Genomic DNA, 23,327 nt, shown 5'->3' with positions numbered 1-23,327 from the left:
TCTCCTCTGAGTGGCTTTAGGTTTCACTGACAAGGTCCTGTGATAGTCTGGGAACCCACATGATAATCACAATCTCATCAAGAACAAAATCAAACTTGAGCACTTGGTAAACCTCTTATTTATAGGGAATCTTTCTTTCATTTAAACTTTGTGCAAAAGATCCTCATAGCACTGACAAACAAACACGGTGATCTGCTTTTCATTTCACTTGGTATTTATTTACTCAGAGGACCACTGAGCAAAGTTATCACTGTGGCTGTATCTGTCAGATATTTATAATACACAATGGAGAACAACCTTTAAGCCTATTTTTTTCTACCAAGAAAAAAACAATTTTGTGATTTAAAAAATAAAATAATGAAATCTTATATTCTCCATTTCAGTGAGATGTAAAGTGATTACAAAGATGTGTTCAGTTATATCTCTGAAAGATATCCTGATGTCTTAATTTCCAGAGTATTCTGAATACATGCATACAGTGATAATAAATATGCACACTGTTTTAGGCATCCAGGTAGTGCTATAGTGCACAGAGTGCTACACCTGGAGTCAGGAAGACCTGAGTTCAAATCTGGTCTCAGATACTTACTAGCTGTGTGCCTCAGTTTTGTCATTTGTAAAATGGGGATAATGACAGAACCTACCACCCACGGCTGTTGTAAGGATCATATAAGATAATAATTGTAAAGCATACAGCACAGTGTCTGGCATTTTGCAATAAATATTGGCTTCTATCTTCATCGTTAATAATAATAATTAAAATAAATATATTAATAACAATTTAATAAATATAATAACTAATCATGATAATATAATTAATGATAACTATGAATAACTCATTGTTATATGTTTTTTAAAGATCAACTCTTTTATGCCTCACAATAACCCTGTGAGGTCAGGGTCACCATTGTACAGATGAAGAAACTGAAGCTGAGACAGCTTAAGTAACGTGGACACGCTCACACCTATTTCTTCCTGACTGAAATCATATAGAGACGAGAAGAGAGGTAGATGAGTCAACAGCTGCAGATGTTGTCTTAATTGCCCCTTAATTAAGGCTGAGGTGGCTGGAAGGGGGTAATATAATCTTTTCCATCATTTTAAAAATCTTCCTCTTCGAAATAAACTTAAAAATAATTCCTGAAATGCCTTTAAAATAGTTTTGTTTCCAGAGCATATCTCTTCTGTATGTGTTTGAGCAAGTCTGGCCACCTTACCCAATTTCATCTTCTTAAGGGTCATTTCTATTTCTTCATATTTAGCACACTACATACTGGGATACTAGAATCCAAGGGAAAGTTTCTGTTGTCATCAGCTATGAGAATTCATAGAACATAGAAACGCAAGCAAGTCATCTCTGTTTTGTCTCCCTTTCACCTTCTATAAATGTTGTCTGAAGGATCTAGGTTTTATGACAAGTCTTCTTCATGCTTCTTTTCCCTTCTATACCATTTCATTATTTTATGAGGTGCTACTATTCATTATCTCCAGTCCTTTCTTATTAAACCTTTACAAATGAACTTTTATTTTAAACTGGTGTTTCCCTTTGCCTACTACATCTTTCTACTTGACAAAGAGTTCAAGCGTTTGTCAATTAAAAGTTTCTGGACTCTTGTCTTCATTTTGTGGTGGCTATTTGGGGTCAGTTAAATTTCTCTAAGAAATGTTGATAAAGAAGAGTTGATATTATTTCAATCCATTCTGTATCTTGCAGATTCAGCATTTTAAATAAGTTAGGTTGGATATGTTTTAATTACTTTAATTATTTTAGTTCCATGCAGAGTTCAAATATTTATCCTTTCTTCCATTTTGGTTTTGATTTTGACCTTTGTACTAGCTAGTCAATAGTCTGCCTGTGTACTCAGAGCTAATTCTGAAATGACTCACATACTATTAACCACTTGTTTCTTATATATTGACCGAGTAAGGGGCTTTTTGTTTGGCTGATTTGTTTCTGTGATGCTATTCTCTTTATCCAGTGCTTCCCAACTGTTCTTGGGGAAAAAAAGTACTTCTCACATGTAGATTTGTGATGAACATTTGGTCTTTTTCATTTATGGTTAATCACAAATTACACACACCAGTATATCTTTTATCAGTCAGGAAGACCCGAGCTCAAATCTAGCCTCAGACACTGACTGGCTATGTGATCCTGAGCAAGTCATTTAACCATTTGCCTCAGTTTCCTTATTTGTAAAGTTAGCTGGAGAAGGAAATGGCAAGCCACTCCAGAATCGTTACCCAAAAAAAAAAAAACCCCACAAGGAGTCATAAAGAGTTGGACACAACTGAAAATGACTAAACAACAATTATCTTTTGCCATCTTTTCCTGTACTCATCTTTACTCTGAAGTCAACAAAGGTCAAAACATAAGTTAACTTGTTTTGGAAGGTCTTATAAAGTTCTTCAGGGAATTTTTCTTTTTGCTTACCACTCTCTGCAACTAATAATAAACTGAAGCTTGGCTACATAACGGCTTGTTAACTTGGGGTTATCATAAGTATTACATCATGATAATGTGGCTCATGTTTTTTTATTGTTGTTATTGCTTGGCCACACAATGAAACCAATTCCATCAACTCATTTACTCATCTCTCTGAAGACTACATATGAGTCATGCTTTCGTTTAGCTATCATTTCTCTTTGTCTTATAGTTTCATTAAGTGCTGATGTCAATATGGGTGTGGTTTCGGTGACCTCCTGTAGTATAAAAACTCATTAGTCACTGGACAAGAATAACTCATTTAGAGGGCATTCATTTAAAGTAAACAGTTAAATTCATGTTTATAGGCAAAATTATAGTTCTTACAAAGCTGAATGCGACATCTTCATACAAAGGCATACCACTTCCCTGATTTCTCTCTTTTTTTTAAATAGTGCCACCATTTGCCCAATGATGCAGACTTGAAGTAATATTTTAATCTTTCCATTCCCTCATTCTTCCACAGCCAATCAGTTTCAAAATCTTACTGATTTGTCTCTCAAACCTCCCCTCATCTCACCCATTTCCATTCCCATAACTACCTTCCTAGTTCAGGCCTTTAACACTTCTCACTTGTAAAACTATAAAAACCTGGTTTTCCTCTCTACAGACTCTCTTCTCTTCAATACATTCTTTAAACTTATGTACTCTTTCTAATTACTGTGATCAAGTCACCCATTCCCTATAATCACTGACTACAAGCATAAAACCCTCATGCAATTGTTGGCCTCCACAGCCTGATTTGAACCTATAATTGCAGCATTCTCTCACATTCTCCCTTTATGAAATTCAACTCCACTCAATTCAACAAATGTTGATTTAATAACTGCTATATCTAAGGCACTATGTAGTCAGGCATCCTGTCAAAATGAAGTATTCTTCCCTATTCTTACTCCTCCCTCTCCAGTCTTCTTGACTTTTTGTTCATTCTAGCTTCCATCCATGAAACTGACTCTTCCCCTTCTTTTATACAGAAATCCTTCCATTTATTTAAGGCCCAATTTAAAGGCCACCTCCCCACATGAGGCTTTCACAGAGCTCCCTAGTAGAAAGTGATTTCTCAGAATACTTTGAACCTCTCCTTTGCTCTAATCCTATTTTACTCTGAATCAGTCATTGATATGTAGTGCTGGGGTTGGAGTCATGAAGATCTATGGTGAAATCCTACCTCAGATTACTAGACTTACTAGCAAGGTGTAAAAATGGGGATAATAAAAGCACCTACCTAGCAGGACTGTTGTGAGGAACAAATGAGCTAATATTTGTAAAGGATTTTGCAAACCTTAAAAGAACTATATCAATCCTAGTCATTATCATGCCTTTCAAATTTTTACTTCTGTAAAGGCAGTCATTCCCCTATGTCATTTTGCATCTCCAGCATGCTATTATGTGCCTAACAAATAATAAATCAAACAACAAGCACTTATTAAGTGCCAGGCATTGGGCTAGGAACTGGAGATATAAATACAAATAATGGAACAATTTCTACTTACAAAAGGCTTACATTCTAATGGGATAGAGAAGTGTATATGCATATGTACATATGGCATAAAAATAAAGTGAATAAATACAGATACATACAAAGTAGTTAAACACAAGGGTGTTTGGGAGGGAGGTCCTAGAAGCTGGGTAATCGTGAAAGACTTCATGTAGAATAATAATGTCAAACACAAATATAAATGGAGGTCATTAATCCAAATATAAGGATACCCATAGGTCACACATTGACCTAGCTTTGAAATGTAATATTAAGGGGCAGTCAGGTGGCTAAGCGAGTAAGAGCACTGGCCCCCAGTGTCAGGATGACCTAGGGGATCGAATCTGGGCTCAGATACTTGGCACCACACCCAGAAATAACTGGCCGTGTAACCTTGACCAAGTTACTTAACCCCAATTGCTTAAAAAAAAAAGAAATGTAATATTAAATATTAAAATCTATATTTTATTGCATTTTTATTCCTTTTGTTAAATATTTCCCAATTACATTTTAATCTGACTTGGCAGCACTTGGTAGCGTTGCCAATTTAGAAGATGGTACTTGAGTTCCACCTAGGGAAGAGAGGGACCTATAGAGAGATAGGAAGGAGAGAGACCATTTCAAGCATGTAGGATGGATAGGAGAGGAAATGGAGGTAATGAAGGTAGCTAGCTTCTTTAAAGAGTTTGGCTGAGAAAAGAAGAAAAGATGAAAAAGGATTAAAGCATGAGGAGATGAGATGGTTTAATGAACATTTCATAAAGATGTGAAAGATAGGTGGGGTGAGGAGATGGAGAAAGAGAGGGGAGAGCACCTTGGCAAGTAGAAGGATCAATTCTTTGAGCCTGGGGGAAAGGTGGAAAGAGTGAGACATGATATCAAAGAATGAAGTGAACTGAAGGTTAAGTGTGGTTTATGCTTCATTCAAATACATATGTATATGTGTGTCTTACATATTCAATCCTCAATTCGATTCAGGATGTAACTCATATAGCTGAAACTGATATAGATATTCCCTTAAAACATGCAAAAACAATACATCCAAATAACATATCCATGCTTGCTCACCCTATGTGCCACTGGTCCATATCCTCCCATAAATTTATCAACATGTTAGGGTTCTTCCTCACTTGTCAAACCAAAGATCTCATAAATTTTTTTTTTTTTTTTGCTTTCTGGAGAGCAAAGAAACTTGCCCAAGGTCACATGGCTAGGTTTCTGTGTGTGTGTGTGTGTGTGTGTGTGTGTGTGTGTGTGTTAAGTGTCTGAGGTCATATCCGAACTCAGGTCCTCCTGACTCTGGGGCCAGCACTCTACTCACTGCGCCACCTAGTGGCCCCCATATTATTTTTTCATTCATATATTTCTTTGATGATATCCTTTGCACCACTTTTATTTATAATTCTTTGTAGTCTCACAATCCGGCTCCAATTTCTTTCCAGACTTTGTTATACCTACCATGTGCTCCAACACTGTCTTTTGGATGACTCAGTTTTCTTCAGAGTCTTTGGTAATCCATGACCAGTAGCCTCACAACATTACCAGAAGGATACTGGTGTATATGCATATATATGTATATGTACCTACATGTTGACACAATACGTACATATGTATATATTATTATTGTTGTTCAGTCATGTCTGACTCTATATGACCCCATTTTGGATGTTCTTGGCAAAGATCCTGAAGTGATTTGCCATTTCCTTCTCCAGTGTGCCCCCACTTTGCAAATAAGAAACTGAGGCAAATAGAGGTTAAGTGAACTGCCCAGAGTCACAAGCTAGTAAGTGCCTAAGGCTGGATTTGAATTCATATCTTCCTGGCTCCAAGCCCGGAGCTCTGCACTGCCTAGCTGCCCCTGTATATATGTATACATATATATAAATATGTAAGATATTCAGACAGATCGATATGGTGAGAGAGAGAAACAGACAGACAAACCTTTGCTTCAAGAAGAATCTTGGAAGTGATTAAAAAGAATTGGGCAATCCAGCATACATTCATTCATATACCAAAGCTACTGGAAATGTTCTATATAGAATTTCAGACTGACCATTTCACACTAATATACTACTATAACTCAGAAAATTGTGACATAAACAAAAAGCCAATAGTAAATGAGCCTACCTGTAAAAGTAGAATACCTTGGATCAAATTCAATGATTCCTTCTGCATTGTCATTTTTCATTATTATTATTCGAATTGTAGAGATATTTCCAATTTCTGGAGGTTGATCTACCTGAAGTCCATTTTCTCTAACACTAAAATCATACCCTCTTGGAAGGTAATAGAAAGAAAAATAAATAAATAAAAGCATTATTAGATGGACTAATAAAAATTAGTTAAAATGAGCTTTTAACACTTGCTAGTTTCTATATCCCAGGATCCTGTATCTGATCAAGTGTATCCCTGATCAGTTGAGTCTTTCCCCAAATAAAACACATTTGATGAAATTATAGGATTTAAGGAGTAGAAAAGTAAGACAATGAGTTATTAGGATTTTGTCCTTTGAGACTCTGAGTCTCACTCACTACTGATAAGGGTATAAAACCTTGACTGTCTCACAACCTGAATGACCTATTCTCAGATTATTAAGAGTGATCCATTCCCACCTTGCAAAGGGCTCAGCTCTTTCAGACTTTGATAGGACAGCATAAACAAAAAGAATTATTTCTATTAGGGAGACAGTTACAGAGAGACTCAGGAAGGGTCTCTCAAAGGAGAGGACACTTGAGCTGAGCCTTTATAGGAGTGAGGGAATCTAGAAGGCAGCAGTGAAGAGGGAGATCATTTCAGGTATGAATGACAACCTGTGCAAAGGCATGGAGAGGGGAAATGGAATGTTAGGTACAGATAATTTTACTACAGTACAAATGTTATGAGGAGGCATAAAGTGATGAATTGGAACCAAATTGTAATGGGATTTAAAAGACAAATAGAAAATTTGTATTGTAAAGGGACAGATGGCCCTTAGGACATTTACAATTGTGTTTCAAAACATTATAAATTGCTATTATCCCCAGCAAGTTCTAGGACTTTTTAAGAAACAGTCTGTGAGCGTTTAGGATTGGAAGTAGTCATTACTCAGTGCTAGCATAGTTTCATAAAAATTAGGCAATGCTCCAATAATTTTATTTTCTTTATTGACAGTTACTATGTTAGTATGCTATGTATAAAATATTCTAAGATTTGAGTAAAATATTTAACAAAAATTTTCATGCTATTGTATGGGAGAATGATATAGAGACAGGTGGGCTAAATGACAGTACAGTCAAGGAGATTGAGAATAGTTTGAATAACCAGATCCAAAGACTTAATAAGCTGGTATCAACTTTCAGAAAAATCTATAAAGGTGTAGCCCAAAGATCTGTTGTAGGTCCTGAAATGTCTATGTTTTTGTTTTTTAGTCTAAGACTTGAATAAAATCATCAGGAATGCTTCTCACATTTGAAGATGACACAAAGCTGAGAGGAAAAGCTGTTGTGTTAAAAACCAAAAGAGATCTCAGCAGGCTAGAACTATAGTTTACTTCTATAATTGTGCTTAGAATCCTAAAGTATAACATGGAGGAGGCATGGACAGAAGATGACAGTTCCAATTTTTTAAAAAAGATGCTGAAGTTTTAATGCATTGCATATTGAATGAGTCAACAGTGCAGACAGACAAAACTAAACTAATGTGATATTAGGGTACAGTAAGATAGGCATAATGTTCATAAACAAACAGAATTATAGTCCTGATAGCTATGATTTTACCACATCTGAAATGTTGTATTCCATTCTTGGTACCACATTTTAGGCAAGTCAATGACAAGCTGAGACATCACAAGAAAAGGGCAACTGGGGACTAGAAGCTATGTCATATAAGAGTCTCTTGAAGGATCTAGAACATTTTAGTCTAGGAGAGAGAAGACTTAAGGGAGACATACTGCCTTCAAATATCTAAAAGGCTGTCATGTGGAAGAGGATTTATACCTGTTCTGTGTAGCTGGAAAGTAGAAGAAATGAGCCAAATTGGTAGAAATGGATAAAAGTAGCGAAGAGTAGATTAAGACTCAATATAAGGAAAAGCTTTTTGACAATTACAGGTATACAAAAGTAGAACTGCCACAATAATTAATGGGCTTCCCTTCACTGAAAATTTTCAAGTGAATGCCAGATGACTCATTTTTCTAGGATATTTTAAAGAATAGTTCTGTCCAGGTATGTGTTATAACTAAGTAGCCTCTAAATAACCTTTCCCACTTTGAGATTCTGTGATATAGTTACACATATGCATGTATATATATATATATATATATGTGTATATATATGTATATGTATACACATACAGTCATCCACCTGAGATGATCACTAGCCAAAATATATTATGTTAATGAGCCTAGAAATAAAACCATATTTACAGGAGATACTAGTGAATATATACCGTATTAATAAGTCTAGAAATCAAAAGAAACTGGTAAAGTGCCAAAAGGACTATTATGTTCTAAATTCAAAGTTAATAAAGATGTGACTATATTAAAAAGCAATGTTAAGCACCATACATTGGTTTACAGTTGAAATTTAAAACAGGTGGCAAGTATAAAACTATAAAAAGAAATTTAGAAAAATAGATGAAAAATACTTTATTCTTTGAGAAAATTAAGGAATAACGACTTCTTAGCAGTAATTCTGCAAAGCTATTTCATACACTGATATTCCAATCAAACACAATCTTTAAGATAACTAGAAATTATATTTACTTATCTCATCATTGAAGATAAAAATGTTAAAAAATGTAATGGCTCTTCCCTTACTTCCACAATGCTAGATATTTACTTGGTATTTATAGCCTATTTTATTCCAAAAGGTAATAAGGCGAATTATGAGAGTGAATTAATGTAATACAAAATAGTATAAGTAGGAATAAAAAACAAAATGATAATATAAAAAAGACAATAATATGTATCTAGGATGAGTTTCCCAATGTCTTGGGTAGAATTTGTCATACATATCAGTTAATTCCAGTCACATTCAAATAAGACAGCAGACAGGACACCAGAATATAAAAATATCCTATCTGTTTGGTTATGCCTTCCTGCCCACCTCCACCTCCTGGCTTCCCTGGCTTCCTTCAAGGCTCAGCTTCAATATCATCTTCTCAAGAAGACTTTCCTGCATACTAGTACCTTTCTTGTGAGATTACCTTCACAGATCTTGTATGCACACAGTTCTCTGCATGTTGTTTACTCTACTAGAGAATGTATTCCTTGAGAGCTGACACTGTGTTTTTCCCTTTCTTCTTAACTCTAGAGCTTATTTGCACATTGCTTGGCATGTAATAATCACTTAATAAATACTCACTGACTGACAATAAAATGAACTGAGCACTTCAAATATCCATAAAATAAATTTTTTAACTTTGCAAAAACAATATTTAGTTGTGATCACAACTTTTATTCCACCTTTTCTCCGACATTCCATAAAAATTAAGAAAAGAAGCTATACCCCAGTTAGGCACAATTGTCTATAGTTTTATGACTTTTTTTTTACTTTACCTTCCTTGTAGTTCCACTTTTGTAATTTCAAGAGAAAATTCCTCAGGACCTTCAGGAAGGTCATCGTCAACAATTTCAATATGGACACTTTTAGCCTTCTCCTTTGGTTCAAAGAGAAGTTCTCCTACGGCAGGAATAAAATCTAAGCCTGCTTCTGCTGTTCCACTTATAGTCTCATACCAGAGTTTCACTTGGCCCAAATGTCCACCTGAACGAATAACTGTGATGTTAACCTAAGAAAGAAGCATTTATTTTATTTCAATTGTGAACCTAATCAATTTTCACTTTTCCTGCTTTGAGTTAAATATTTCATTGGTCATTGAGATGATGTTAAAATTGTTTGTTAGTAAAAAATGAATTATGTTAGAAAGAAAACTTAAAGGTTCATGAATGTGGAAGGATATTTACCACTATGAATAAATTGGCCATTGAACATTAACAATTATTCTCAACATTTCTTTCACAATGTGAATAACCAATTTGATACAAGCATTAAGATTTGAAGCACCCCGTACTTTACCTTCTGTCCTTCTTCTGACACTTGGAGGAGCTTAGATGACAAAATGAACCAGCCATAAGGAAAATCACTAGCAACCATTGTAATATTGGCTGTTCTACTAGACTCCTTTAAAATTCCTCCCTCACTGATTCCAGTGAGCTGAAACTCATATAAACACTTTTCCTCAGGAATGTTATCATCTAAAGCCTATAGGAAAAAAAAAACACCCACAAATTAATCCACAGAATCTTCAGAAAGGTATCTGCCAGGTCAAACACTATAAGATTATATCAAACAGATATGACATGGCAGAATGAGTCAGGCTGCCAAGTATTAATACCTGTATGACCACAATTGCTACAGACTGTCCATCTTGCATGGTTAACCTTCCTGATATTTCTGCAAATTCCTCTGCCACAGGGGGAAATATACCCCAGTATATTGTGACTTCTCCAAAAGTTCCTGGGCCACGAACCAGGCTGTAGGTAAGAACACAAAAATATACACTCATTAAAATTTTAAAAACTTTAATGTAGGAGGAGCTTTCTGAAACTTTTAGTACTTCATGGTTTTCAAAAACAGTTTCATGGAGCTATGTTTTAGGAATATGATGAGCAAATTGAAAGGAATAAGTAAGGTAATAATAATTAGTCTAATCTGAGTGGATCAGAAGGTTCATAGTGGGAAGAGCTATGAGATAAGGCTGGAAAGATATTGTGATGCTAGATCATAAGAGATATAGAATGCCAAGAGATATACAGTGTCAAGACATAGAAATTTACTCAATAGTCCAAAGTTATCAAACACACACCCAAATCAGATTAAAATATAATTAGGAAATATCTAACAAAATAAAAATACAACAGAACAAAATGATGTCAATGTGGTTTTCTAAGTCAATATTTGAACCACAAGGATCCTTATATGTGGTTTAATGGCTCCCATCTCTTTTTGAGTTTGACACTGCAGCAACGGACAATAGGGAACCACTGATGGATTTTGAGCAAAAAAAGTGTTATGACCAGATCAATACATAAGGACATTGAAGACACAGGTCTAGATCTTATAATAGGAGTCAGGGATGGAGATAAAGATTTTTGGAGCTAACTGCATAATGAATGAAACCATTATGTTTAAAATATTTTCAAAGGAAAATGAGAAACAATGTAGCCCAAATAACTTATTTTACAGATGGAGAAACTAAGCTGTTGTTGGCTGGTTGGTGGGCTAGAGAGTGATTTCATTGACTGGGAACTCCCACTGAGGAAATTCCATCTACCCATGTATATTCAAAATCAGAGAGCAGCCTATAGCACTAAGAAGTAAAGTGACTTGCCTAGGGTTATTTAGTCCATGTGTCAGAGGCTGAACTTGAACCCAGGTTGTCCTAATGGAAATCAACTTTTTATCCACTATGCCATGTTACTTTTTCAGAAAGTCACAATGCACATGGTTAATTTCAGAGTCTGGATTGAACACAGTGATTCCTATGCAATGCCCTTGCTACTACACATCACAATGTCCAAATCTAGCTAAGTTTTCACTGTCAGTTCAGCAACATTATATTGCATTACTGACAATTCTTTACAACATCAAGATAACACAGATAAGTCATTAGATCAAGTCACTTAAAAGACAGTGATGACAACATGGAAATAGCTTCTTCAGGCATTTAACTAACCAAAAAACAATTAGGTAGACATGATTTGGGTAGAGAAAAATCATGAAAGCACTTACCTAATCAGAACAGTGCCATTATATTTTGCGGAGGGCTCCCCAACAAAAACATTCTTAGATGATGAGGCTATCCCAACCTCTCCAGATGCACCTTTTTCCCCCTGTATGACAATTGCTGCTCTACCTAGGGGAAAACAAGTTTTCAGTACAACTTTTTCTAGGAAGGATATCTACACAATGTCTCATAAGTACTCCAAATTATATTCCATGAAATACAGTATTAGATTATTGGACTCTTGAACTGAAAATTAAGTGCTCAAATTGTGTGCTGTTATTTATATGCAAAAATGAAGCTACAAACTCATAATTCATGGAGTATTGTGGTCTGAATTATTCTTCTAAAAGTGATGATGGATTTGATTCATCTCTGCCTCTCCTGACTAGTTCTATATATTTAGAAGATGGCAGCTGGAAGTAATATAGTGTGGAGCCAAGGAATAAAATAAAAGCATCTACAATCTACAGATTTCAACCTATGACTTTAATCTCATGAATATAATCTTTAAGATAATTGGGATAAATGATCATACACTATGCAACACTATCGTTCTCAGACAAGCCTACAGAGTGAAAGAGACTGCTTCCCGCAAATAGATGAACAAAGCAATGATGCTTTCTATAGTTTTCAGTGCAACACTCTCTTCACTGAATACTCTCAAGGTCATAAGGCCTTGTATGGGAGAGAAGAGAAGGGTAGTAAATCACAGAATAAAAGAGCACACCCAGGTACATATCTTGCCTGGAATCATCCTTCCACGTGTCTAACAAGGATCATCACTGCCTGAATACCAAAATTTCTATGACTACTTTTAAAGCATGATTGAATAGTTTCAGAACCATTTCCTGGACAAGCTGTTGAATACTTCTGCCTAGAATTCATGTGAAGTTTAGCAAGAATTAGGATTGAGTAGGAGAGAAATGGTTTAAGTTTTATTTTGTTTACCCTTTAGAGAGCCATAGATTATAAGTCCATAAACAGAAAAGGGGGAAGCCAGAAGTGCACATTTCTGAAAAGTAAAAATACCAAGGCAACAACATTCATATGACATCAATAACAAATTGGTCAAAGAATATTTTTCCAAGGAATGAAATATGCAAAACCAAGGGCTTTCTACATTTGTTAACCACTGAGTATGCAATTATAATTTTTAGGGAACTGATGTAAGTTGTAAGTGGGAAAAAGAAGAGAGTTTTGCTTACCATTTACTGGTGATATTTCTGCACCATTAAGGGAGAACAACTGAATGATGAAGCTCTTATCACCTTCCAAAAAAGTGTCTTGAAGGGCATGTAAAACAATAGTCTTCTGAGACTCATTCTACATCAAACCACAGAATAAGGAAATATTTTCAAGATTGATCCAAAGAAAATCAAAACATTTCTCATCAGTAAAACAATGATATTCATGCCTCAACCTTGATAGTTTTCTCTGTATCCTGAAATGCTTTTAAAGAGCAGTACTGAACCAAAAAAAAAGCTTTGCCAATTCCCTGTTGGGAGAAAAATGTAAAAATTAAAACTAAAAAGAGGATAACAGGCTCCTAGATTTGTCGAGGAACCTCCACCATTGCTTCTTCATTAGATTAGAAGCTCCTTGAGAACAGAAGCTTTTTGTTGTTTCCTTTTCCCCTGTATCACCAGCACTTGGGCACAGGGCCTGGCATGTATTTGGAACTTTAAAAAGGCTAGTTGACTGACTCTTTAAAAAAAAGTAGCTATTTAGGGGCGGCCAGGTAGCACAGCGAGTAAAAGCACTGGCTCAAGTGTCGGGATAACCTGGGGATCGAATCCAAGGCTCAGACACTTAGCACCCACCCAGAAACACCTGGCCGTGTAACCTTGAGCAAGCTACTTAACCCCAATTGCTTAGGGGTGGCCAGGTGGCTCAGCGAGTAAGAGCACCAGCTCCAGTGTCGGGATGACCTGGGGATCAAATCTGGGCTCAGATACTTAGCACCACACCCACAAATAACTGGCCATGTAACCTTGAGCAAGTTATTTAACCCCAATTGCTTTAAAAAAAATAGCTATTTGGTCAGTATATGGTGCTAATAAAATCCACAGGCTTAACCCTTGCACAGAGCAGTTCTCCTGGGCGAAGGGGAGGGAAGGTTCCAGGATAGAGATCAAACATTCATTTCTTGAAAAAGGCATGCTTCTATTCTCTACACATAAGGGGCCCACTATAATACACTACTAACACCAGAAAAACAACTCAAAGCATACTGACAATAGGTTAATAAAATCATCTTCATATATGAGAAACAGTTTCAAAACCTTCACTTAAAAGGTACGATTAATAAGAGATTTTATTTTCAAGTAGAAATGTTCTTAGCATTTAGATCAGTTTTTTTTATTTAAAAGTGAAAAGTCATTTAACTTAAGAAAATAAATTAACTCAGCCATTCATATTTAGATACTTTATTCCTTTTAAATGGATACTGAGTAGATATCCATATTTAACATTCTCAAATTTAAATATATATGTATATATACATATATATACATACCATGAAGGAGAGAAATTTCTTATAAGCATGGATCAGGAATAAAAACTGATCTTCCCAATCATATTTAAATTACTCTGGGAAAGAACAGGACAAAAGAACCACAAAAGGGCTTATCTATTTGAAACAAGAACCCAGAGATATATAATCCTCTGTTGATATATATCTCATAATTATAAAAACTGATGAAAATTTTACTCTAAGTCATTTTATCATTGATGAGAAATATTGAATAAGAAATTTTAATGTGTTTGTCATCGAGTACAAGGACGATTGTCATTAATGTTTTTGGTCATGGTGCTGACTTCCTGAATGGAAGAATGTTGATTGTCAAAATGGTCAGTAAAGGTGAGAGGGATATTCTGAATCCTTCAAAGGGTATTGTTCTGTACAAAGTATACCAGGACAATACAGAGATATTCCAAAGATAACAATGTGACAATCATTCCCAAAAATATAACTTAGAAAGCTAGCTATTACATTATTTTGCTCTCCACTGCTGGAAAACTACTGAACAGAGTCCTTCTAAGGAAGTTTCTGTATAACATGCCAGTCATATGCTCCTCTAACATGACATTATGATCTCAAAAAGAATAACACTAACACAAACCCCATTCAATACAAATGATACAACTCGTACTACATAAGCTATATAAGACAGAGTGTATACCATGGGTGGAGGCTGGACTAGATAGCCTTTGAGTACCTTCCAACTCCACAACTTTATTGTTTTAGGATAGTATGATATATTGAGCACATAACCTCTACCCTACATTTAACAAAACTGTGCCAGGTTTTCAATAAATCTTGGCCCTGAAAGCTACAAGACAAAATTGAATGTTCTAAGATGTTCAAGGTACTTCTACCATACCTGGTTATTTGGCTGCAAAAATCACTTCTTAGGTCAAAACTCTTGCCTTCTCATGTTTCCAACTTCAAAACCAAACTATTTGTATTTTAATTCAAGGTTAATTAATTATGTTATTTTTCTAAATACTCCACTTGACTCATTTGGTCCCATCACTGCCTTTCCTTTCCTATTCTCATCAGGTTCAAATTTCTGAACCTTCCTAAGTTTCTTTTCACGAGTTTTTAAACTGCTTCTACCAAGTATAGCTGTTCCAAATGTATATCTTCTAGAATGGGGCTTCTTAAACTTCTTCCACTCACGACCCTTTTTCAGTTTTGGCAGCATTGGCATTCTGCGGTCTAAGGGCACGCACAGTGCAAACTGCGCATACTTTGTGTTCAGAACCAAGGCTGAATGAAGTGAAGTTTCAGGATGCAACATGGGCAAGTGATTCCAGAAACAACTAGGATTCATTACACATTTGATTTTTAATTTTTTTTTTCTTTTTGGAGAGGGGAAGGCAGGGCAATTGGGGTTAAGTGATTTACCCAAGGTCACACGGCTAGTGAGTGTTAAGTGTCTGAGGCCGGATTTGAACTCAGGTCCTCCTGACTATGGGGCTGGTGTTCTATTCACTGAGCCACCTAGCCACCCCAATTTTTAATTAATTTTTGGTCACTGCACATTCAGAAACCTTTTACTGTTGTCAATTTTTTGTGACTCCATAAGGGATCGAGAACTACAGTTTAAGAAGTGCTGTACTAGGAAATACTTTTGCAGCCTCAAGCAACTAATCATACAAACCACGAAGTGGATGAATGAATGTACCAACTAATACATGTACTCTTCCTACAGAGAATATGCCAATATCAATATATGCTTTTCAGTATACTTTTGAATTTGACAAATTTACTAATTTACTGAACACTATGTATTTGAAAATTGTTTATTCCCCTTTTCTCCCATCTTTCCTATTAATATATTTTCCTCAAATAAAAAATAAGTGTTAAACAGAATTCTAGTTATACTATGGCTAGCTGATGTAATGATCACACTAAATTATATTACTGCCTTAGAAAGTGAAACCAATCTAAATCTGGAAAGAACACACACAGACACAGACACACATACACACACACACACACACACAGAACTGTTCCTTACTATACCTCTTCAAAATGAAGTGTACCATTCAAAGGACTTAAATCATCTCCAGCTGCTTCCTCCAGAACCCACAAAAGTTGTACTGCTCCTTTTCCTCCTTGGGTCCGGGTCACTGTCAGTGTTAGGTATGAGGAAGGATCATCAGCTGACAGAGCTTCAGGAACTCTTATCTGGAAAGGAGTTATTACACAAAATTAGATGGTGGAGGAAAAAAAAGAAGAGAAGGGGAAAGGAACATAAGAATATTCATCTTCAAATTTAGAAGATAGTTATTTCATAAGATGGAAGTATTCTGGATCATAATTGCTCCTCACCCCAATGCCCAGGGATTTTAGAAGATCCTAATTTCCAAAGTTTTCATTGAGATTTCTGAAATTAATCTCCCAGTTTTAACTACCATTCTTCAAATTAATTTAATCCTTAATTAGGCAACAACACCACTTAGATGTTTATCAAGAAAAACTTTCTCAATTACAGTCTGAAATGTACAAATTCTCTCCCATCCTACTGACAGCAATAAATATTCCTGCCCACTATTTGGTGTAGCTACAAGGCAGGTTTGAAAGACACCCTCTCTGTTATTGCTATTTTACAGAAAACTCAGAACAACAAAAAAAGAATTTAGCAGTACATTGGACACAAAGAAAAGGAAGCTAGAGACAAATTCAAGAGACAGTATCTCTAAGCTGATTTTTTAGTAAAATAATCAAACTTTGGGGATTTTGAGGCTGTGACCAAAAGATATGTTACCCCATTCAGAAATAAATATCATAGATTGTAACAGCAGTTGTCAAATAAGTATATAACAATTACTATTCAAGATTATAAGCATGTAAATGTATGCAGCTTATTTTAAAATAATGAACTAGCATTTACATACTGCTTTAAGATCTGCAAAGCACTTTACATATTAAATTCATTTGATGCTCACAACTACTCCATGAGGTACAAGGTACTTGCTATTATTATTCCCATTTTATAGATGAGGAAACTGAAACCCAGAGAGGGTAAAAGATTTGCCCACAGACACATAGTCAGTAAGTGTCTAGGGCAGGATTCAAATTCAGGTCATCCTTATTCCAAGTTCTGAATTCTACTCTGCATTGGGAAATTTTATATTATAAAAGCTAAGACTAGAGATGTGATGAAGACAGAAGTATTACAACTAGTACAGGGTTCCCTGTGATTCAAGTTTTGAATGATGACTTTTGGTCCAATCTCAAAAGTCAATGGCAAATTCCAAAAATAGAGTCTTTTTCCAATCAACATAGAACATAGACAAGAATGATGCTCTATTCCTTTTTTAAGGCTTCAGGTCCTTTAAATTTTAATGAAAATAAATGAAAAGATAACTAAAAGGATGCCAAGCTGAGTAATTAAAAGGAAAAACAAAGTTTGTAGGAATAAGGCAACAAAGTGTTAATACATTTAATAAGAATTAAGTTTGGAAAAAGGCCATGGGGAAAGAACACTCCTATTTATATCAGACTTACAGTCCTTTCTTCAAATCCAAATACTCCCAATGGAGAGTCATTTGGTGGAATAACGATGGTCACTTCAGTATCAGCACCAAGCCTAGCACCTCCAGTCAAGCTGATTAAGGAAATTTTGAAAGTTTCCAAAGATTCAACTTCAGTATCATCAATTATGGCAATTTCCAGTACTGCCGTCACCTGGGAAAAGAACACACACACAGACATACATACATACACACACATACACACACACACACACACACACCAGTAAGAACAACCTTCTATGAATTTCAGCTGAACTCTGAGACTGAATCACACTGGCTTTCATTCTTTAGCTATGATGTACTTATAGCTTTTAAAAGGAAGTAGCAGATTTTCTCGGAGATAAATAAAAGCTCTTTTGGCAGAGTATTTGTATCAATATGAGAAACAAAATGGCTTGTTCGTGGAACCTTCCCAAGTCAGAAAATTGTTGCTATTCTCAACTCTACTGATTTATGTGGTGACCTCTATAATAAAGGGGAAAAATAATCTCTGAAATCCCTTCACCAGCTCTAGCACTCTATAAATTCTGATCTAAACCAACCTCTGAATACCTTGCTACCCACAGTGGAAAACAGTTTACCTAAAAGTCATTATGACACTATGACGGTACCTTGAACCACAACCAAGGGAAATACTTATTGAAATGACAAAAAGGCCATTTTTCAGTATCAAAGCAAGGCAAGAGCCAACTTTTGAATAAAAATCCAAACAAATAATTTGGCTTCATATGTTTGCTAACTGAGCTTTTTGGTTAAAGAACTCTAGAGAAAAATCCTGACCTATTTTTAATCAAATAGCCCCTGGAACAGATGTTATAAAACCTGGAGAACGACTTAGCTAAAGTCAAATTTTATCTCAAAGGCAATAATGAGGATTAAGCTGTGTATTCAGATTATCAGTTTGAAAAGCTATATCAAATGTTTCTCAATGCTAAATGTCATTTATAAAAATAGTATATGCTTAAATTTTAGGTGTTGGGCATTAACATTCAAGATTCAGTAAAATAAAGCAATGGAATATGTGGCCAGTATAATAATTATCGTCCTTCCTGAAATAGAAAACTAAATTTATGTTCTAAAACCATGAATTTTAAAAACAGTTGAAAATCTCTCCTATCTGTATCTGTGCTAAATATTGTGCAACATATAAACAAATAACACTTGATCCAACTTGGGATTTCAATACTTGTCATAAAAATGTCCTGAATGTCATAAAAATGTGTCCTCAATTAGAAACATTTCTTATATCCTTGAGGGAAGTTTTGACACTTAATTTAGCATACATGTTTAAAAAGGAGCTAAGTTTTCTTTCTTAAACCTATTTACATTATTTTATTCGATAATAGGCAAACTTCAGAAATTTAAATGTTCGACATTCCAAAACTCAAACTCTGTCAGAGGGTCATAAACCCAAGAAAGTTTAAACAGTGGGAAAAAAAACCTCACTAAACCATTTTTAACTCAAATTATTGAAAAGCTTTTCACAGTGGACAAAGAACATCTTCTGTGTATGGTGTTAGGTTTAAAAATGAACACAGAATGGAATAAATCATTGATTTTAAATATATTACCATATTTCTTTCTAGCAGAACCTAAAGCTTACATACTAAAGGTATTGATAGGCCTGATTAACATTGCAACTTCACCTGAGATTTGTCGTTTTAAGAGAACAGCATAGCATTAGCCTAACAAAGAGAATCTACATCCTTTTCTATAAAGTTTTATTTTTCAAAATACTAGTAACTGAAAAATTTATGCACTATAGACATCCACAAATAAGAAGGCATTTTGATTGCTTGGGCAAATGCCTATCAGTCTTCTCACTTTTGGAAGAAACGAATGTCTGCCTAATACAACAAATCAAAGCATATTATATAAATGTATTTGTACAACTCCCAGAGTAGAAGACTAGATTTGAGTAATCTTGGTATTGCAAATAATTGAAAATACTATCAACTGCCTACATGTTTTTATAGTTGCCAATTTTTTCATTAAATGTAAGAACTTAGTAAATATCTTCAGGTTTTACATACTCTAAAATATCCAGATTTTAAAGGCCATAATTCTTAGAAAATATCCTTAATTTTAAAAAATTATTTGTTCAAATTTAGATAGTCAAGGAACATAAGGGCAGGAACTGCTGCAATTTCATCTCTGTATTCTCAATGCCTAGTCCAGTGCCTGGAATACAGAGGTTGTTAATAAATGCTTCTTGACTGACTGGTTGATTATATCCTTGTGCTTGGTACAATATGACATAGGGAGATTTGTTAGAGGTTACTTAAAGTGACACATGTTGCTGTCATGGATAGAATTTAACAACAGTGGTCTCAGATACCCATTATATGCTTATATTTTCATACTTGTCCATCTTCAAATGTGAGGATCCCATATGATGGTGTAAAGTCTTCTAGGCTAGCACTGTCAGGTATTGCTTTCCAATAAACATTTATGAGTCCAAAGCTTCCAGCCAATCGAACAACTGTCAGTTTAAGCACATTCAATGGTGGTGGTACTTCATGGACAATAACAACTCCATTCATATCCTAGAAATGAAGAAGAAGTTGAAGAGCCAGCTGACGGTTAAATTTTTTTTTGTATTTTTCTTTTATCTTTTTTGCTCTTTGGAAGGCAGTTGGGGTTAAGTGACTTGCCCAAGGTCACACAGCTAGTTTTTGTGTTAAGTGTCTGAGGCCGGATTTGAACTCAGGTCCTCCTGATTCCAGGGCCAGTGCTCTATTCACTGTGCCACCTAGCCCCCCTTTACTGTTAATTTTTAAAGAACAAAATATTCAGTCCTCTCAAAGTGAACTTTTTTTGTATCTTGCCTGTCCTCTTTATTTATTATTTGAAATGTCTTAAATTATTCAATTATAATTTAATAGTCACATTAAGATTTTGTTATTAATCAACATAAAATATCTTCATGGCTCCAGACTTTTAAAATACTACCTATATAAAAGACTGAAAGAGATCGCCAAGTTTACTTGTCTTGAACTTAAGAATTTAAGCAACTGATAAGTCAAGTTTGATCATTTTCCATGAATTCTGAATTTTTAAGTTATAACACATTTTAAACATTAACTAATTCAATTTCTTCAACTTACAGGTATGAACATTAAATGACAGAGTTGAAGTGATGTGTCCAAGGTCATACATCTAGCTAAGTGGAACAATTGGGAATTGAACCTAGGTCTCCTGATTTCAGTGTGTTTTCCTCTATACCAAGTATTATAAATATTTTGCAAATAGGAAAATTTCAACAAACAATATTCACCAGGAGAATTCTCCTATCATCTTAAATATTTTAAAGTCTTTCTTACCCTGTCAATGCTGAACTGAAACACTCCTCTTGAATCATCATTTTCCGCAATCATTATCTCAGCTATTTCTACCCCAGGTCTCTTTATAATCGGCTCCCCTCCGGTGAAATCTGAGTTCACTAGGTGGACATCAGTAATATTGATGATAAACCCTTCCTCTAACTCTGGAACATCATCCTGAATAAAAGAAAAAGTTCTGGTTTTCATTTATTTGTTCTTAAAATATATTCATTTTGAAAACCTGAAAAGGATCATGAAAGGATGACTGGACAACTTTGTATACAGATGTGGTTCTTTAATGGTCTGGTAAGGTGATAGAATCATGGATGTCAAGATTTCTAAATCATTTTCATAGGCCAAAATCCCACCATCTAAAAAGACTAACTTTTTTCCCAAAATGTCTCCCTACTGGGCTTACCCATGTCTCAATATCTCATCTTATTGGATCATCAATTGAGTTGGTGCCATTTCAAAATAGCCATGACAGAGTATGTCCAAAAGTAGTTTGGAAATCTCACAACAAACATAATGTAACATAAACTAACATAATATAACATTTATACTATTCTTATACAAATTTCTCAAAAAAATTTTAAACAGCTTATGCAATTTGAACTGCATTCCAGCAATTAAAACTATGTTTATCCATCAACCCAGAAATTAAAGAAAAATACATACAAAAATATTTCTAGCAACTTTTTTTGGATCAAAGAACTAGAAAGAAAAAGAAGGGTTCCATTAATTGGTAAATGGCTGAGCAAATTTTGGTGTCTGAATGTAATGAAATATTATTATGCAATAAGAAATGACAAAAGGGATAATTAAGTAGAGCCTAAGAAAACCTGTATGAAATGAGTAGAACCAAAAGAATAATTTATATAACAACAATAATTGCAAAGAAAAGTAACTTCAAAAGACTTATGAATTCTGATGAATATAATATGACCAACCATGACTCTAGATGACTGATGATCAAGTATGTCACCTAATTCCTCACAGAGAGAGGACAGACTCATGGTGAAGAATGACAATATATTATCAAATTTGGTCAATGTGCAGAATTTTCTTTTTCTTTTTACTTTACTCTGCATATTTATGATTTTTTTCTTTTTCTAATAATAAGAAAAGTGTGGGAGAGAGGGAGAACTAATGATAATCATGTAAAAAATGAAAAAAATCATTATAACATTTTTAAATTCACAGAAGGAAGTTCCAAAAGAAAAAGAAAAGCAGGACAGCTTTGAAAGTAACATGTTGAATTTATTACCTACTTTTAAAAAAGTAATCTGTACATAAAAGATTAACAGCTTCATATATGTCTCTCTGTTCTAATTTGTATATAGAAATGTTCAACTTTTTGTGTTCGTTAAATTTGGAATTTAAAATGTTAAAAAATATATCTGTAAGACTCCACTTTACAGGGTCATTGCTAGGGTCAAATAAAAAAATACATTCTTTAAACAAATACCTTTTTGATTCTGACCACTTTGTTTTTTTCTTTACAGCATGAGTCTTATTCGTTTAAAGAAGTAACCATGCACAGGTGGACATCTGGGCTTTGAGTCAAGGAAGAACTGGGTTCAAGTCCTACCTCTGACTTTGTGAACCCTGACCGACTGGTGCTCTAGGGCTCCCTCTAAGACTATATATCTTAGAGAAGGCTCTAATCAGTACTGATACAGTCTCTTCATCCCAGATGACTCATCAATCCAGTCTCCATCCCTAGCTAAGGTGTTTACAGATTGATGACTGAGTACTGAGCAAATCCCTTCCAACCTAAAGGCCAAAATAACCAACCAATTCTAGTCATTAGATTTAAGTAATGAATCAGTTACTATGATAACTGGTTCAATTCAGTCATAGACCTATCTAAAAGTCACAGTACAACATGGGGTAAAAAAGATAACCTAAAGTAAATGCAGATATATGAAATGTTTGTAATAGTCACAAGGCAAACAGCAAAGATCCAATTACATAGTGCCAAAACCAGAAATTTTATATATACAATAAAAATAACTTTGCCTTTAGGCGTTAAAAAAAAAAGAAAATTGGATACCTTTCCATAGTAACAACAACAACAATAATAATAAGCTGGGTGGTACAGTGGATAGAAACAGTGGGCCTGTAGCTCAGACATGGCCTCAGATACTTCCTAGCTATGTGATACTGATCAAGTCCCTTGGCCTCTGTCTGCCTAAGTATCCTCAACTGTAAGATGGGGATGATAGCAGGC

The 23,327-nt window shown here is 34.9% G+C and overlaps 1 protein-coding gene across 1 annotated transcript in view; it reads right to left on the bottom strand.

Moving 5' to 3' along the window:
- Window positions 1-23,327, bottom strand: part of ADGRV1 (adhesion G protein-coupled receptor V1) — a 718,949-nt gene that overhangs the window by 519,697 nt on the left and 175,925 nt on the right. Inside the window, exons 55-64 of the mRNA XM_069085086.1 lie at window positions 21,095-21,271; window positions 20,135-20,317; window positions 17,746-17,925; window positions 16,258-16,422; window positions 12,932-13,049; window positions 11,732-11,855; window positions 10,335-10,473; window positions 10,016-10,201; window positions 9,496-9,728; window positions 6,087-6,235 (exon numbers count right to left, since the gene is read on the bottom strand). Of these exons, the coding sequence (XP_068941187.1) occupies window positions 6,087-6,235; window positions 9,496-9,728; window positions 10,016-10,201; window positions 10,335-10,473; window positions 11,732-11,855; window positions 12,932-13,049; window positions 16,258-16,422; window positions 17,746-17,925; window positions 20,135-20,317; window positions 21,095-21,271 (1,654 nt within the window). The remainder of the gene's footprint in view (window positions 1-6,086; window positions 6,236-9,495; window positions 9,729-10,015; window positions 10,202-10,334; window positions 10,474-11,731; window positions 11,856-12,931; window positions 13,050-16,257; window positions 16,423-17,745; window positions 17,926-20,134; window positions 20,318-21,094; window positions 21,272-23,327) is intronic.

The sequence above is a fragment of the Petaurus breviceps genome, unplaced genomic scaffold (genome assembly GCF_028583685.1).
Source record: "Petaurus breviceps papuanus isolate PSGF00001 unplaced genomic scaffold, PetGlider_PUasm1.0 175, whole genome shotgun sequence".
NCBI lineage: Eukaryota > Metazoa > Chordata > Mammalia > Diprotodontia > Petauridae > Petaurus > Petaurus breviceps.
This window is presented reverse-complemented; position numbering and strand designations above follow the sequence as displayed.